The sequence below is a fragment of the Daldinia loculata genome, assembly GCF_022478755.1.
Source record: "Daldinia loculata strain CBS 113971 unplaced genomic scaffold F4817scaffold_12, whole genome shotgun sequence".
NCBI lineage: Eukaryota > Fungi > Ascomycota > Sordariomycetes > Xylariales > Hypoxylaceae > Daldinia > Daldinia loculata.
Genome location: NW_026054866.1, coordinates 316779 through 332172, shown reverse-complemented (window position 1 = coordinate 332172; position 15394 = coordinate 316779). Strand labels below are relative to the sequence as shown.

The 15394-nt window shown below is 46.1% G+C and overlaps 5 protein-coding genes across 5 annotated transcripts; 3 read left to right on the top strand and 2 right to left on the bottom strand.

Annotated features, from left to right (window-relative positions):
* Positions 1–281: 281 nt before the first annotated feature.
* F4817DRAFT_34448 (uncharacterized protein) lies at positions 282–3046 on the bottom strand. Its single transcript, XM_049304153.1, has 5 exons — positions 2547–3046; positions 1915–2492; positions 1516–1849; positions 766–1468; positions 282–714 (listed from the first exon to the last, which is right to left on the bottom strand). The coding sequence occupies exons 1-5, from the start codon at positions 2903–2905 to the stop codon at positions 385–387; spliced, it is 2304 nt and encodes a 767-aa protein (XP_049161088.1). The 5' UTR covers positions 2906–3046; the 3' UTR covers positions 282–384.
* A 999-nt stretch (positions 3047–4045) lies between these two features.
* On the top strand, positions 4046–5410 carry F4817DRAFT_331436 (glycoside hydrolase family 61 protein). Its single transcript, XM_049302506.1, has 3 exons — positions 4046–4648; positions 4712–4970; positions 5029–5410. Exons 1-3 carry the CDS (start codon positions 4345–4347, stop codon positions 5198–5200), a joined length of 735 nt encoding a protein of 244 aa, XP_049161087.1. The 5' UTR covers positions 4046–4344; the 3' UTR covers positions 5201–5410.
* An 852-nt stretch (positions 5411–6262) lies between these two features.
* Positions 6263–8258, top strand: F4817DRAFT_34420 (glycoside hydrolase family 5 protein). Its single transcript, XM_049304108.1, has 4 exons — positions 6263–6697; positions 6748–6879; positions 6994–7592; positions 7650–8258. The coding sequence occupies exons 1-4, from the start codon at positions 6631–6633 to the stop codon at positions 8082–8084; spliced, it is 1233 nt and encodes a 410-aa protein (XP_049161086.1). The 5' UTR covers positions 6263–6630; the 3' UTR covers positions 8085–8258.
* Positions 8259–8946: 688 nt separating this feature from the next.
* Positions 8947–9878, top strand: F4817DRAFT_363687 (uncharacterized protein; the record flags this gene model as incomplete). Its single annotated transcript, XM_049306667.1, has 1 exon — positions 8947–9878. One exon carries the CDS (start codon positions 8947–8949, stop codon positions 9754–9756), a length of 810 nt encoding a protein of 269 aa, XP_049161085.1. The 3' UTR covers positions 9757–9878.
* A 697-nt stretch (positions 9879–10575) lies between these two features.
* On the bottom strand, positions 10576–14570 carry F4817DRAFT_363685 (fungal fucose-specific lectin-domain-containing protein; the record flags this gene model as incomplete). The annotated part of the gene is made up of 7 exons (XM_049306666.1): positions 10576–11063; positions 11120–11314; positions 11364–11544; positions 11637–12227; positions 12300–12961; positions 13019–14339; positions 14388–14570. 7 exons carry the CDS (start codon positions 14568–14570, stop codon positions 10753–10755), a joined length of 3444 nt encoding a protein of 1147 aa, XP_049161084.1. The 3' UTR covers positions 10576–10752.
* Positions 14571–15394: the final 824 nt, after the last annotated feature.

Sequence of the window (15394 nt, the reverse complement as noted above, 5' to 3'; positions counted from 1 at the left end):
CTGCAGAGCGAGGCTCGGCAACGACATGGGAACGTGTCGGCCAAGCATTCGGCTCCTAAAATACATTGTGCCATCCTCGGCGGAATGGATGACTCCTGTCGAGCACCTAAGTGGTTAAAAGCAAGAGAAACAAACGGTATCTGTGCACTTGGCCGTTTTCCGGAACGCCGTATGTCCATGGACCTTAATGATACCTAAGGAGATTCCGGTGTCGGTGCACTCTCTAACATATCTAGCCGCCTCGAACCAAACACTAATAATAGGTCTCATAACCACATGATTGTCATCAAGGATTGTCCAGAATGCCTACCGCCACGAGCAGCATCCTGCAATTCCTGTAATGGGGCTCCAGGGCACTGGTCAGTTTGGCATCGTACCACTAGATTACCAGATAACGTCACTAGAGTCGTGTTCCCGAGTTTGGTAGTTGGGGATCCCTTGTGCTGCTAGGCGTTCTAAATAGTCTCTTTGGACCTGGAAGATAGAATAATTGCCCGCAAACAATGGCTCGAGGATTGTGTTACTGACGCCTACAGTCTTGGTTCCCTTTGCAAGCTCAGCCATACGTGCTCGGATGGTCGAATGAGCTTTCGAGAACTGGGCTAGGATAGTTGGAGTATTCTTAGACCCGCCCGCAATGTCATTTTCGGGGTTGTTGGGATCGAGAATAGACAATCGATCTAGGTTGCGATAAACGACGTTGCTTACTTTGCTCTAAGTATACATAATTAGTATGAATCACAAGGAAGATTTTGGAGAACTCACCTTGGAAACGAGACCGGGAGGGTTCATGCGAATCGCGACCGTGCTGTACTGGAAATGGTTACCATAGTAATCCAGGAATTCCATCAGCAGCTCTCCAAGATGATGCTCGGGTTTCATAGAACGGCTTTGAACCTGTGGCATCTGATTGAGTAAGTTGACAACCATGCAGATAACGGAGAAGCCTCCGATGCCACCATTAACAGGCTCGTTGAGTCCTCTCATGAGCAGAAAATGCTTAATGACGGCAACGAGGATTGGCATCACTGGGTACTTCTCTTTCCAGTCTAAAAATGTCTTGATGGCTTGATGACCATTCATCTTCTCAAACGAGATGTCAACCTTTAGGCCGGTTTCGCGGTCGGTAAATTTCACTAGTGGGACTTTCGCCTTTGCGATCACTTCAACGTCGTTCTTGTAGGGAATTCCGTGATATATGAGGTGTGATTTGAAGGCCCATAGATCCTTCTTCTTGTCGTATCGCGGAATGCCACGATTGATGAACGTGTTGGAACAAATGGCGACATCCATATCTGCAGTAGGTAGATAGAGACCAGACATGAAGGAGCCGAACGGATAGACCTCAGCATCGGTCCACTTCTTCTTAACCACAGCCCGGAGATTATTGAGCATCTCGTTGCGGACACGCTCTTCAAAGTCGCGAGGACGAACATACAGGTAGAAATCAACAATCTCCTTATGCAACCTAAAACAAGTAAGTATGGATCCTCGAAGAAGAAAGGGCACACTTACCGCGTAGCCATAGACGGCGTTGTCGAATGATCAGTTATAGCCCAAGGACATGGATTGTCATCTTTGGGTTGCCATGCTGGCAGGACGTTTCCACCGCCGCTAAACTTCATTGAAACCTTCAAAGTCGTATGAGGCAACTTGATTGTATCGTCAAAAGTGCGTTTGCGAGTACCGAGCGATGTGGAAGCTGTTAGGTCAATAGGGTTATTGCTAGTGCCTTTGGTATTAGGTTTGATGGTTTGGGTCTCTGTGCGTTGAATTCGAATTTCGTCAGTAGGAAGGTTGTGTGAATAAGTTGCCGGGACTGTTGACGTTGCCTCGCGACGGTTGGCACCTATTTGCCGGTTAACGATTGCGACTGTCTATTCGTACCATCCCTACTGTCCGCAGTTGCCTTACCTTCACCTTCGTTGTCACTGAAATCGCAAGAAATAAAATCCAACCCCTCCACGGGCGCTGCAGGCTGCTTTGCTTCCGCTTCTACGCGTGCTTTGCGGATCAGCTGTACCATGTCTTTCTTTTTGCGTGTACTCTCATCGGGGGGAGGCAGCGCGGTGTATGGGTCGGGGTTAGACCATCTCGGCGCATCCTGTTCTAGCTTTGTAGCATTTGTCTCGGACGTTCGCATTCGCTTGGCTGAGGGTTCGGCTACATCTGAATCGGAGTTATCCGAAATATCCATCTCTGCCTCGTCACTATCTGACAGTTCATCAACATCTCTATAAGTAGCTCGACCGGCTATATCGCCCAACATTAATTCCGGGTTATCATCATGCTTCTTAAGCAAGAGTAACCGCGTCGCCGGTATTGTTGGCTTGTAGGAACCATTTTGTCTAGCCTGAGTGCGATTTCGCGTGTCTCGATAAGGTTGGTAGCGTCTGCGATCGTCATTACGGCGTGGGCGGCCATCGCGGCCGGTTGATCTTCCATTTTCATCGCGACGCGGTTGATGGGGTACGTTTCGTCCGTCGCCGGAACTATGTTCATGGTGAGTACTGTAAGCCCGTTGTTGGGGGCGGTATGAGCCATACTCTCTAGGAGCTCGTTGCTCTCGGTCCGATGGTACATACGAGTCGATACCGGCAGGGCGTTCTACGCGAAAGGTGAAGTCACCTTGAGGAGGGCGGTAATTATCGCTGTCGCGATGGTGGTCGCGATATTCCCCATCAGCTCGGCGGCGATCATCGGGGCGATTGCGACGTAAATCGGAGTAGGGACCTTGGAACTGATAATTATCGCGACGCTCTTGCGGATAGCCGTTCCATGATCGAGGCGGCTCATCGGTGCGCGAGTACGGAGACTGCGGCGGTCGATCGTAGCTGTCATAACCCGGGGGAGGGGGAGGGGGAGGGTTAGACGATGGTGACTGGTTATAGGAGTTTCTATACATCTTGGGCAAAATTGATATTCTCCAATTCCAACTAGGTGTTGAAGGAAGTAAGGTTAGGATTGAAGAAGTAAGTTGGGACGGTTCGCGCTTTGGAATCCGATGCGATAAATTCGATTAACTCGTGGCACCCGGCGATTATTACATAATTCTGCACACCGCATTTGGACCATTTCAGCGCTAGGCTTTATTTAGTTAGGGTTAGACTAATCGGGACAACTTCGGTTAACTTCCCGCACGGTATCCACCGCAGGTGCCTCCTCCTGATTTACCCAAGGCAACCTTGTCATCAACAAAACTTGTCTAAATCTTTCCCTCCTTTTTCCTTCCTCTGTATAAGGTGAACACATATTCGAGAGTCACAATGCAGCCATAAGTTTTAAAAACAAGGACAGCATGATTCAATCTTTAGCATATTTGTTATATGACAATATAATCTCATTACGTCATTTTGTTCCATAACTTAGAAAAAGCCCTAAAGATGTAGTAGAAGCTCGGTTTGAAGCCCTATGCCATTATTATTAACCATGCAGGCATTGTGCCCGAGTTTACGAGGGGTTATTGTGTCGAATTTTTTCCATGGCCCAAATAGGAAAGTAACTCAATGGGCAGTATCTGGCACGTGCATCACTTTTTAAGCGATTTGATTGGGTGCACGACCTGTATATGTGGGGCATGGCTTGGCATTTTCGTCGAAACCAGCTCCAAAGGCTAAAATAGCTTTGATTGGGTGCATCATTTGAATGTGGGTCCGACTTTGATAAGATAACGCCACGTGACCACATACGTAGCCACATACGTAGCCACATACGTAGCCACATACGTAGCCGCACGTGACCTAACCACATGACCTAGCGATAGGCCACCAAAAACAAAAGGGATAGACTTTCGCTTACGCTTTCGCTTTCGCTTTCGATGGAGGCAAAGGCAGCGGCGCGAAGCGCCGCTGACTTTGCCTGTTGAGTCATGCGTTAATTAAAAAATAAATAAAGGTGCGAGGTTGAGGAATCGAACCCGGGGCCTAGGAAAGTGTGGCCGGGATAACTTCGGGGCTATGGTATAGCCAGGCGATTACGTAAGGGTTGTTACGTAAACTCGGGCTATTGTGCAGCCCGGGGGGTTGCCTCCTGTATATGATCTCCAAGAAGAGTCTATCTACCTGTTATATTCTTCAAGACTGAATTTGCAGAGCAGAAATATATCATCAATTACCGACCCCATAGAGAATGAAGTACGGCGTTATGTGCTTCCGTTTAGAGTGAAGCTATTGTTCTACTGGCCGCTTAATTTGCCTATATTGCCACGGATCTGTAAGCGCCGCCCTCCCTTATTGGTGTTGTAGCGTTGCGCCTATAAGTGAGTGGAAGACTCCCAGATCACATACGAGAACTATTGCCTCGATGATTTCGTCTTAGTTGCTTCAAACGTGAACCAGCGCAACTATGAAGGTGCAATCGATTATTCTCGGTCTTACAGCTCTGGCCTCTGGCCATACCATCTTTCAGAAGGTGTCTGTCAATGGAGCTGATCAGGGTCAGCTAAAGGGTGTTCGCGCACCAGATAGTGACTATCCTATCCAAAATGTCAACGATGGCTCATTTGCTTGCAACAAGGACCTTAAACATCTCGACAGCACCGTCATCACCGTTCCGAGTGGAGCAAAAGTCGGAGCTTGGTGGGGTCATGTCATCGGAGGAGCACAATCAGCCAACGACGCCGATAACCCCATCGCGAAGAGTCACAAAGGTATGTCTTAGCATTAATACGTCTTTGTCGGTTTCGTCTATTAATCAGATCTCATATTACTAGGACCAATCATTGTCTACCTCGCTAAGGTAGACAACGCTGCTACTGCACAACCGACCGGTCTTAAGTGGTTTAAGGTTGCTGAAGATGGTTTGAGCAACGGACAGTGGGCAGTCGACAAGATGATCGCTAATAACGGATGGCACTACTTCACGTTGCCTACATGTGTTGCGCCGGGTGACTACCTTATGCGAGTCGAGTTGATCGCACTCCACGGTGCGCAGTTGTCAGGACAAGCTCAGTTTTATATGGAATGCGCTCAGTAAGACAAGCCCTTCTCCTATATCTTATGTTATGGTTAGATTTCTAATGAGGGGTAGGATCCGTGTTACTGGCTCTGGAACCAATGCCGGTTCGAACTTTGTGAGCTTCCCTGGAGCATACAAATCGACCGACCCCGGTATTCAGGTAAACATCTACGATAATAATGGAAACCCATACATGGGCGGTCAACAGTACAAGATTCCCGGCCCGCCGGTTCTCACTTGCTAGTGATGAGACTATATTTATGGTATTCGAGGACCCAATCTAGGGACATGCGATCATTAATGCCCTGGTACAATATATAGCTGCGGTTATAGCTATCCATAGATAGGATACCAAATATACGAGCCAATCTTGACTATACCAGTAGCTATCTATTCCGTTTATGACTAGTATATACTATACTATCACATATATATATTACGGTTCAAATACTAAGTACTTGGGTGGAACGTATGATGTATTGATGATTGATAGAGATGAAGCTATTGTGAGAAATAGGCTGCCAGGGCTCACTTTATACTAGTGAACTTTACCAAAACCCTAGTCCTCTAACCATAACAAAACATAGTATCAACTAAGGCTAACTAGATTGATGATGCGAAGTTACATAACTACCTAGGTACCTAGGTAACTCTCAAGATTTCCAGAAGTCTTCTGAGTTAGCTTTAGAACAGCTCATAAAATGGAGTACCGCGATACGAAGTCTTTTCCTTAATAAGGAAGGATGAAATACTTGTATTCGGCACAATGACGATCCTATGCGACGATTCAAAAATAGACTTAGCTTTAAAGTTATTACCACATTTAATCAGATGGCCAATCGGATCGACAATGGGATTCAGGGGACCCCTGAAGTTTATGGCTTACCAAGAAAGAACTTCGCCGTAGTTAAAATCTGCATACCTTACATAGGTACTTAAGGTTAGGGACTTATCTGGTCTCTATATTTTTCTACTAGATATCCTGTTTTAACTATCGCGGTACGAGTATTATATATATATTATATATATAGCATATATCTAGGTAGTACAGTTTAGTTGGCAAGATAGATAACTGAAACTTCTCAGCCGACGAGTAAAGATCAGCTTAATTCGAGCTTACTATTAAGTCTACGATTCATCTCAATTAAGCAGGTAGCTCGGACTAACGAAACCGGCACACAACAACGATCGACAAAAATAGAATCTTTGTCATCGGTTCTGCATCAGCCATCGCGTCTCCTGCATAGCGTTAATTGCTTTTTATACCCACTATCTGATCCTATATTCCTGGTTTGACCGTAGCTATGAAATATTTATGATTAAGTGCGCCCGCAACATTAGAATTGTGTCGATTTAAACGAAGTTATGTACTTCGTGTGATGGCGGCCCTTTCATTTGAGATTCAGGAGCTTGGCTGATATGGCTGATATGGCTGATGTCAGCATAGATCTTAGAATGTTATGATCGCCGCATGAAGTAAATTGGAAGAATCATATTGTACTTGATGTATACCTACATGACTACCTCATCTTGTGCTTCTAAACTCTTTAAAAGATCAACGTCGAAGCCGATCCACGGACTTCAGCGATGTTTTCAACAAGACTTGCCTACCCTTCTCTTTATACACCATCTGAAGGCAGGCCTTATCTGCGGTTTAAACATTAACTTATCAAAATGTTGTTCAAATCAGTCTCATCAACCATCCTAGCTCTAGCTAGTATTGAGATTGCCAACGGTATACGTAAGTGATAATTTGGTTAATGCATTGCAATCCTACTAACATGTCCATAGCACTTGAGTCGCCCAGCGAGTCTACGCGACTTAACAAGCGATGGATTTCAGGCGCCGATAAAATTCGCGGTGTTAACCTCGGATCGCAGTTCATTATCGAGCCCTGGATGGCCCATGACCAGTGGTCTAGCAGTAAGTGACTTTGATTGACACTAGCTACCTAGGTACTTTCATTGTGATAGTGCACTCAAGAGTTCTCTCGTCCTGTATGCTCTGTATATCCATAACTAATATACAATCTTCTAGTGGGCTGTGGAAATGCCAACGACGAATGGAAATGTGTAGAAGCACTAGGACAAGACGCTGCTGATGCAGCTTTCAAGAAGCACTGGGATACATGGACTACCCAGGACGACATCACGCAGATCAAGAGCCTGGGTTTAAATACCGTGCGCATCCCGGTTGGGTTTTGGATCCGCGAAGATCTTGTTAACGAAGGGGAACATTTCCCACGTGGTGGTCTCGAATATCTCGATCGGCTCGTTGGCTGGTGCGCCGACGCTGGGATCTACGTGATCATGGATCTACATGGAGGACCCGGAGCCCAATTCCCCAATCAGCAGTACACTGGCCACGGTGTAGACTACCCCGGATTTTATAACCAGGACAATTACGAGCGCGCATTCAAGTTCCTTGAATGGATAACGGAAAGAATCCACACCAACGACAGTTACCGCACCGTCGGTACCTTAGAGGTCATGAACGAGCCAGTCCACGCTGGAGACTACGGCTCCGAGGCTGCAGACATGATTGCGAATTACTACCCTAACGCATGGGATCGCATCCGCAGCCGCGAGGATCAGTTAAAAGTAGGGGCAGATGACCGCCTACACATCCAGATGATGGTATAGTTCCAACTGACTTCCACTCACGTACCTCATACACGCTAACATCCACCACAGGATAAATCATGGGGCTCAGGTGACCCTACCAGCAATATTCCCGACACCACCTTCGCGCTTTTCGACGACCACAAGTATTACAAGTGGGACGGCTCAGTGGAGACGACGAAAGATGGTTACATCTCCGCCGCGTGCAACGACAATCGCGGCGGAAGCGACGTTATCGTGGGCGAATGGTCCATTTCCGTCGCCGACTCAGTCCAGTCCAACGACGAGTTCCAGATCGACAACAGGCCCGATCAAGTGGAGTGGTACAAGCAGTTCTGGGCCGCACAGGCGCAGACGTTCGAGAAGTCTGGCGGCTGGGTGTTCTGGACGTGGAAGTGCAACTGGATCGGTGGCATGGACGAGTGGCGGTGGTGCTATCAGTCTGCTGTTGCTGCCGGCGCTATCCCGAAGGATGCTGCGAGTGCTGCCAGTATCAGCCCTTGCTAAGTCGACCTGAACTTGATGGTGGTTATGTAGTATTAAACATAGATTCTAGTGTCTATTTCTTTGTGTTCAGTTAACACTTGTATTATTCATAATATCTGTTACCTCTACCTTTATCCTTTATTCCGTCTTTGTAGTATCTTGCCTAGTATATGTATAAGTGGGCTATTGAAACAATGCAATGCATTTGACTTGCTGTAAAGCTCTAGATAGATACTTCCCTTACCTCTAGCTGTGCCTCAAATGGTACTATTCCCATCAGTTTCTTCCGACTAGAAAGCTGGATCGTTATAATTTGACCTAGGATCTCCTTTTCATATCTCGGAACATAGATGCTAGTAGTACTGGTGCTAATTAGGCCGGAATGATTGCACTGGAGGCTGAAGTGCACCTTATTGTGAAACCCCCATTTCAAATTTCACTATGAAATCAACAATGGACTTTGTAAAACAACAAGACATGCACTATTTTAAGAACAATTCCTAAGTAGAGGGCCATTGTGATTAAACTATGAGTCTGAATTTCATTATGCAAAAGCTCAGGTTAAAGTCTAATGAATTCACCATTGGCGCATGGAGTATCTAGTTTTCACACATTTTCATTCTGCGAACGCCCGAGTCCGGTCTCTTGTATATTTCTCACTGTATAGGTAGATATACCCATATATTTGGATAACTTAGGTGAGAAATATTCAAGTTGAACAGTCTACGAGTCCCTACCTGTTTAGACAGCACACTATTCAGCACCAGTATCAAGCCGGTCTTGATATAACTACTCTGAGAGCGGTATATTTACTTTGGTGCCACTGATTTCAGGAAATCAACTCAGCTGTCTAAATAACTAATCTAGGAAATACTTGAATAAGATGTGCCGGAAGACCGTTACCCATCACATGCATCATGATGTGCGACAACTCATGATAACCAGTCTCGATCATGAAGGCCACACTGTTTACGCTAACCCTCTGCATACAGTCTTTCATCAGTGTGAGATAGATACCCCACTGCCGGAGCAGTGGCTCCTTAACAACCCTTTTCCAACGTGCGAATACCATAGTTGTTGCCGAGTTTTCCATAAGGTTCATTACTGCTCTGAGTTCGTCAATGAGTTATTAGATACAACTTCATCTTCGGAAGATGACTTCGAGCCTGAACCCGAGGACTGTCCGTATTTCATACAAGAGCACCGGCACAAACGCCTAGAATACTTCGGCCACCCCGAGTCTTACCCTATGTGTTGCCCGGCAACTTGGCACGAGGGCGTAAAGGAACTCGAGAAGATCTCGTTTCCTTACTTCCGGCAAAACAGGGAGAAGTTATTCGAGTTTGCGACCGCGCTGTTTCTCTCGTGCGAGAAATATTACCAACTAGAGAAAGATGCCGAGACGCTGTTTCTGGTCTACCGCGACTTTGTTAATAACTTGCCGCGAGGAGATCCTCGGATAGCCATCGCAGAAGTCAGTATAATGAATATCCAGAACAAGCTCACTGAGAAGAAAAACGAGTTGTTTTCTAGGATGGTTTGGGCGAAGGGTCTGGATGTCAAGAAGTATTCGCGGGGCTTTATCCCTATATGGTGGCTACGTATGTGGGCTCTGCAGCAGGAAATGGAAGAGGAAGAACAAAGCGATGATTACTTAAGTGATTCTGATTACTCAAGCGAGTATAATATTTAAACTAAGAAGGATCATACGAAAGCGAGTTAGGCTATGGTAGGACGTGAATAGGGAACTCATGTAGAGTATACACCTTACTCTTAAAAATAAGATAAGGGGTGATCTTAGCTTATTGGCTGGCCTATTATGAATAGTGGTATATTTTGGGTGGAAATATCATAACAAGGGTTATAGGTTTGACCAATCATGGTTATGACGAAGCGTTTCTGTTTTTTCATATAGGGTATGTAAACACCTCGATGAGGCTGGTGTTTGGAAGCGTTTGTTTATAGTTTAGTACAGATCATTAAAAAGAGGTAGCTACCTACCCAAGGTAGGTAGTTACCTACATGCTTGTTTAGTATAATTAACTGGTTTCTTTTATCATCGCAGTACAGAAGGTCTTGTAAACACCCCTACCTAGTCTTTTTCATGACACCCTAGTGCATCGGCCCCTATTGTACTGACGGGTAAATATTAGAAGGTACTTAATGAGGTATAAAAACGGCCACGTAGTCTTAGGCCACAATACTGCACTCGCTATAATAACTCCTGTCGTCAATCCATACAAAAACCCTACTTCATTACCTAGGTAGACAGTTCTTATGCCCAGCCGCTTTTCCTGCTAAAACATAAAAAGTCCTTGTCTGATGGTAGAGTCGTTACGGTTCGTACGGGGTATCTAATTGAATAGCCGTCATAACGGCTCGTGGTAGGCCGTCTCAAGGCTTGCCAGTAAAGGGGCTACGGCACAAGCGCCATGTCAAGGTAACTGTAACAGTGGGAGTATTGTATGAGTATGATAGTAATAATTATATGACTACCTAAGGAGAGTAAGTTCTAACTATCGACCAAATGAGTGTATAGATATGGTAGCGTAACTAGCCCAGAGGGCTAGTTGACAGCGTTGCAGTTGTTCCTAGCAAAAGCTTTAGTCTCAATAATAAACAAATTCATGTAAAGGAGTGGAAATCCCCAAAGCCACCCATCCAACTAGATACGACACTACCCTGAGGCTTAGGAGCTAACGAAATCTCCCTGATACCAAGCCTTGTCGTTAGATTGGACGTGTTCATAGATCTTGTCGTCGTCCGCTTGGTGATACAACTTCACATCGCTCCCATTGCCCCATTCGATGGCTGAAGTATGCCTCCCAGGTCCCAGAGGTCCAATAACTATACTATCGGAGCGCCATCCATTATTCCACTTGTACGTCACGATATTCTTCTTGCCATCCTGGAAGTAAACACGTATATGCGGTTGAGATTTATACCACCCAACGGCGGCGATTGAAGTATGGCGTGGCATCTTGTCGGTGCTGAGTTCACCTGTAGTATCTTCGAGTTAGACGATGCAAATACCTACAGGATATACATTCACTTACCCTCATACCAACTCCCATCCCAACAGTGTTCTTTTACGGTCATATCGGTCGCCTGGTAGTATATCCGGAGATGAATTCCGTTATGCTTCCAGCACACCGCAGCTAGACCGGACCCGGTGTGGGCGACTGGAAGTATGGCCCCTTTTGTCCAGATATTCCCGCTGCAGTATTCCTGAATATGATCCGAGTGCGGCTCTACTCATCTATCAGACATGTCGCGGAAGTAATGATGGGAACGCCGTACCTTGAGCATAGACCCGGATAATGTTCGACCCATTATCGTGCCAGCACGCGGCGGCAAGTCTCGTATTATGAGCCACATGGAACTTCGAATTGGTGAGATAGCCGGCGAGCCATTCGCCCTGTTCGGTCGAGTAGCACCACTCTTCAAGATATCCGTCTTCTGAGACGCAGTAGACGCGGACCTAGCTCGTTCATATAATATTAGATAGGTACCTATCTACCTAGGTAGGTATGTATAGGTAGCTAAGAGGATTGTATCATGTATCTTACGTACCTGCTTGCCAGCATCGAAGCTGATGACAGCTAGGGGGCTGGATAACTTTGCGCTGAAAGTCGGCGAGTTGGTCGCACTCCATTTACTGTTATAAGTATACTCACGTATTACCCCTTGGGAATCCTGGTGGTAGACATTACATGTCGACGAGCCTGTCGCGACGGCGGCAACGTCACTACCACTTAGCGCTTTGGACGGCCCGTTGATTGTAATTGGGTAGTCCCACCAGCCGCATAAGGCGCAATACGCGGCTGTATAGGCGGAGTTCCAGTTACTAGTGAAATTCCATGTTTTGCGATCCTTTATCACGGCACGCCGCTGCTCGCCAATGAAGAGAGGTGCTAGTTGCTGCTTTCCTCGAGCGGATGTAAGAGTCGGCGCATCATTCCATGCTCTATAGTCTCTAGGCTTTACCTTGGTTGCCCATGCTTTGTATATCTCAATAGCGGAATTTTGTATAGCAGCAATGCAGCGATCCTTGTTTTCTTTGTTTTCCTTGTCTAGGGCGCGTTTGTCGCCATAAGCCGTCCACGTTTCGCCCGCCGGATTCGAAACCAAGAGGCCAATAGCATTGTCTTCGTCATGCATGAACTATACTATTGTTAGTATCTAGTTTATTTATGCTTGCATATGTTATATTCTCATGGCCGGTTTCAGTCTCACCTTGGCACAAGAATCAAGGCTCACGTTAACCACATTATCTGAATGTAGATACCGACGTGGAGTTCGAAGGTGGCCTGCTGAGAAGGAATCTTCCAAGAAGTGGTCGGCAAAGGCGTTCATAGCGTAAGCCTTGTCAAGATCGCCAGAAATGGCTACATCAAGAGCTTTCGAATGGCCTGCATTATACGCGATACGAGCATCTTCACCGAAGTGGTCGAAGTTTTTCTTGGCAAGTACGAGATAGCTAGGTATTGTTTTGGGGCGGAGGAGGGTAATTTTCTCGAATTCCCAGGTCTCATCAGGGAGTTTGCTATAAGCTATCGATGGATCTTCGTTGTGAGCAAGCGCAGCGTTGACGGCGTCAACCTCGGTTTGGAGAACTTTGAGGATCGCTTGTGCTTCTTGGGGTTGACCCGCATAACGGCCGGCCAGAGTGTTATATGCATCCACAAAGCGGGCGGCTCGTTCTGTTTCGTTGTGGCCATCACTAATTGGGTCATAGGTGCCGTAGAAGTCACCTGCGAGACCATTGATTTCACCGTAAGTAACATTTAGCCCATTTTCGAGAGTAAATTTGTAGTCTTTCCCCTGCACCGCCTTACCATCAGAAAGAGTCAGGATAATGGCGTCTCCCAAGAAGCCGTGCTCGGCATACTCAAAGCCTTATATATGTCTTAGTATTCGTCTCCACGCACCTTGGGCAATAGAAAGCTACTCACCGAGACTGTTCTTTTTCTTCTTCCCAGGCACAGCAACAAAGTTGGCGCCCCGTTTAAATGTAGGCTGGGTTGTGATAGCACGCGTGTTTGGGTTTCCATATTCTCTCACTAGAGTCTCACAGTTGGCAAGGTGGTTTGTCTGGGCTAACTGTTCTGTGGCGTCGAATACCGAGACCAGCAGTATCTCTGACAATGGAGAGTATCTGCTGTCGGCAATGTAAGAGACACTAGAGATATCCCCAGGAATCCTTTTTTTATAGTATGTCGCTGGCTGATGACTGAACTGGAGTTCATATCCATCTCCATGATCACGAATAGAGATACTGAAATTCGATGCTACATAAGTGTCTCGCAAGTGAATTCGCTCCTCAGAGCCCCATTGGCCGTTAGCATGTCGGCTATTGAGAACGATCTGGTGTTCTCCTTGTCTTAGCGATATGTGGAGGAGATAATCTCCTGCATCGTTGAAAAGGTTGAGACTCGTATTTTCGCTCATACGTGACGTACGCCAATCCCAAAGTGATGACTGAAAAGATACCATGCCGCCAGGCTTAACCACCTTCGTGAGCTTTATGGTCGTCCCCTCAGACAAGTAATACGGTGTATTAAACTGGGACCGTTGTAGTGGTGTGTGAGAGGAGCCTTCCGCTGTGGCCAGCTTGAAGATAGCCCTAACACCGCGTTGCGTTTTATCGATTCTGGTCTCGATACTGTCCCTTGGATCGAAGTTCACTAACCACATCTGCGGCGAGAATTCTGAAGCAGGAATGTATGATCTGCCTCTCTTACTGAACCCCCCATTCTCGACAGTATAGCGCATGTCACCATGCGCCTTCGCGATGACCAAAGCATTGGAAGTATTCCATGCTTTGCTGATGAACTCCGTTAGAGCATTATAAACAGCCTTGCAGATGACGTCCCGATTATCCATCTTGTCAAATCCGTTCTCCTCAAGACATTTCCGGACATGCTCCCACGACTCCATTCTTTGCGAATAGCCATCATTGAAATGCTCGCTATAGTCTTGAAGACACATGTAAAGGTTGTTGTGGACTTGCCAATTATCCGGTGGGGAGGGCAACGGGTTGCTATCGGTCACAGTAATTCTTTTGTCTCGCATCAAGGTCCATATGAAGTGCGGGAAAGACTCAAAGATGGCGAGAACGTCCCCGCTATGGATTCCGTTGTTAATGCATTCTTCGGCTTGTTTTTGCCCCTCTGCCCAGCGAATATCGTATCCGCTCCAGAGGAAGGACTTAATGGTATCCCAGTCAAGGGCCTCCCAGGGCTCCATATCCCTTTCCTGATAATACTTGATTGTCTGTGAAACGTCAGTATGGATTCTCTTAATTGTGGAAATATTACCCACGCGGCTCATAGTTATGTTTGTGATCCAAACCTTGTCCTGTGCTTGAAGTAGTGATGGTCTCTGTGTAAAGAGAAGAGAGGTCATCAGGAAGAAGGTAAAGCAAGGTTTTATATATGTCGTGCCCTTGTCAATATCATGTTGCGAAAGTTCCTCCCACACCGAGAGCAGATAAATAGTGGCCATTCTACCCCAGCATGTAATAATCCAAACCTACAGATGAGATGCAGAAGCAATCACGCAACCATTACATTGTGGCTGTTTCTTAGCTTACTTGGAGAACATATTAATTACCCCGAATCCGTATTAGATGTTGCCAAATCATCAGTCTGCTTACTCGCCGAACGGATAAGCAACATAATATAGAGTGGCATCGATCCTCGGGCATCATTATGCGAGCGAGAAGTAACGAAATGGATTTTATTGTGTAAAGAAATGTGTCTGTTTAAGAGACTCTGAATAGCCTATCAACTAGGCTATATAGTACTCCTATGATAGTAAGGTAGCCAATGGCTTCTCTGTAGCCTATCTTCTAAGTACGGGAGAGGTACAAGTACACAAACTAGTAAAATTGATAAATCAGGACTTGAAATGACAATAATTCAATCACTCCCCTCCTCCTTTCATTTCAGAATGGTGTTGTTAAGGCCAATCCGATTTATGGGGTTGTATATTTGTGTCGAGTCTCTTTGTGTTTACCTCGTGTTTCGGGAGACGGCCTGTATATATCATCTCTTCCATGACCGCTTTAGACCTTGTAACTAATTTTGTTGATATTTTTACCAAATGTCCTTGCTGTTTTACAGCAATAATCAAGTAAATTCATATGGATTTCCCTAGCGCTTAAGACATGACTGTCCCGTGGCAGCTCTAGCGCCTTTAGACTATAGATTCTTGAAGTACTGGTGTTCCTAGAGTTTCCATCCCCCGGGGAACCATGGTTATCTTGATCGATGTATGATACTGAAAGACGGTTTCCACTATCGACGTCGAACTACCCCGAGCACATC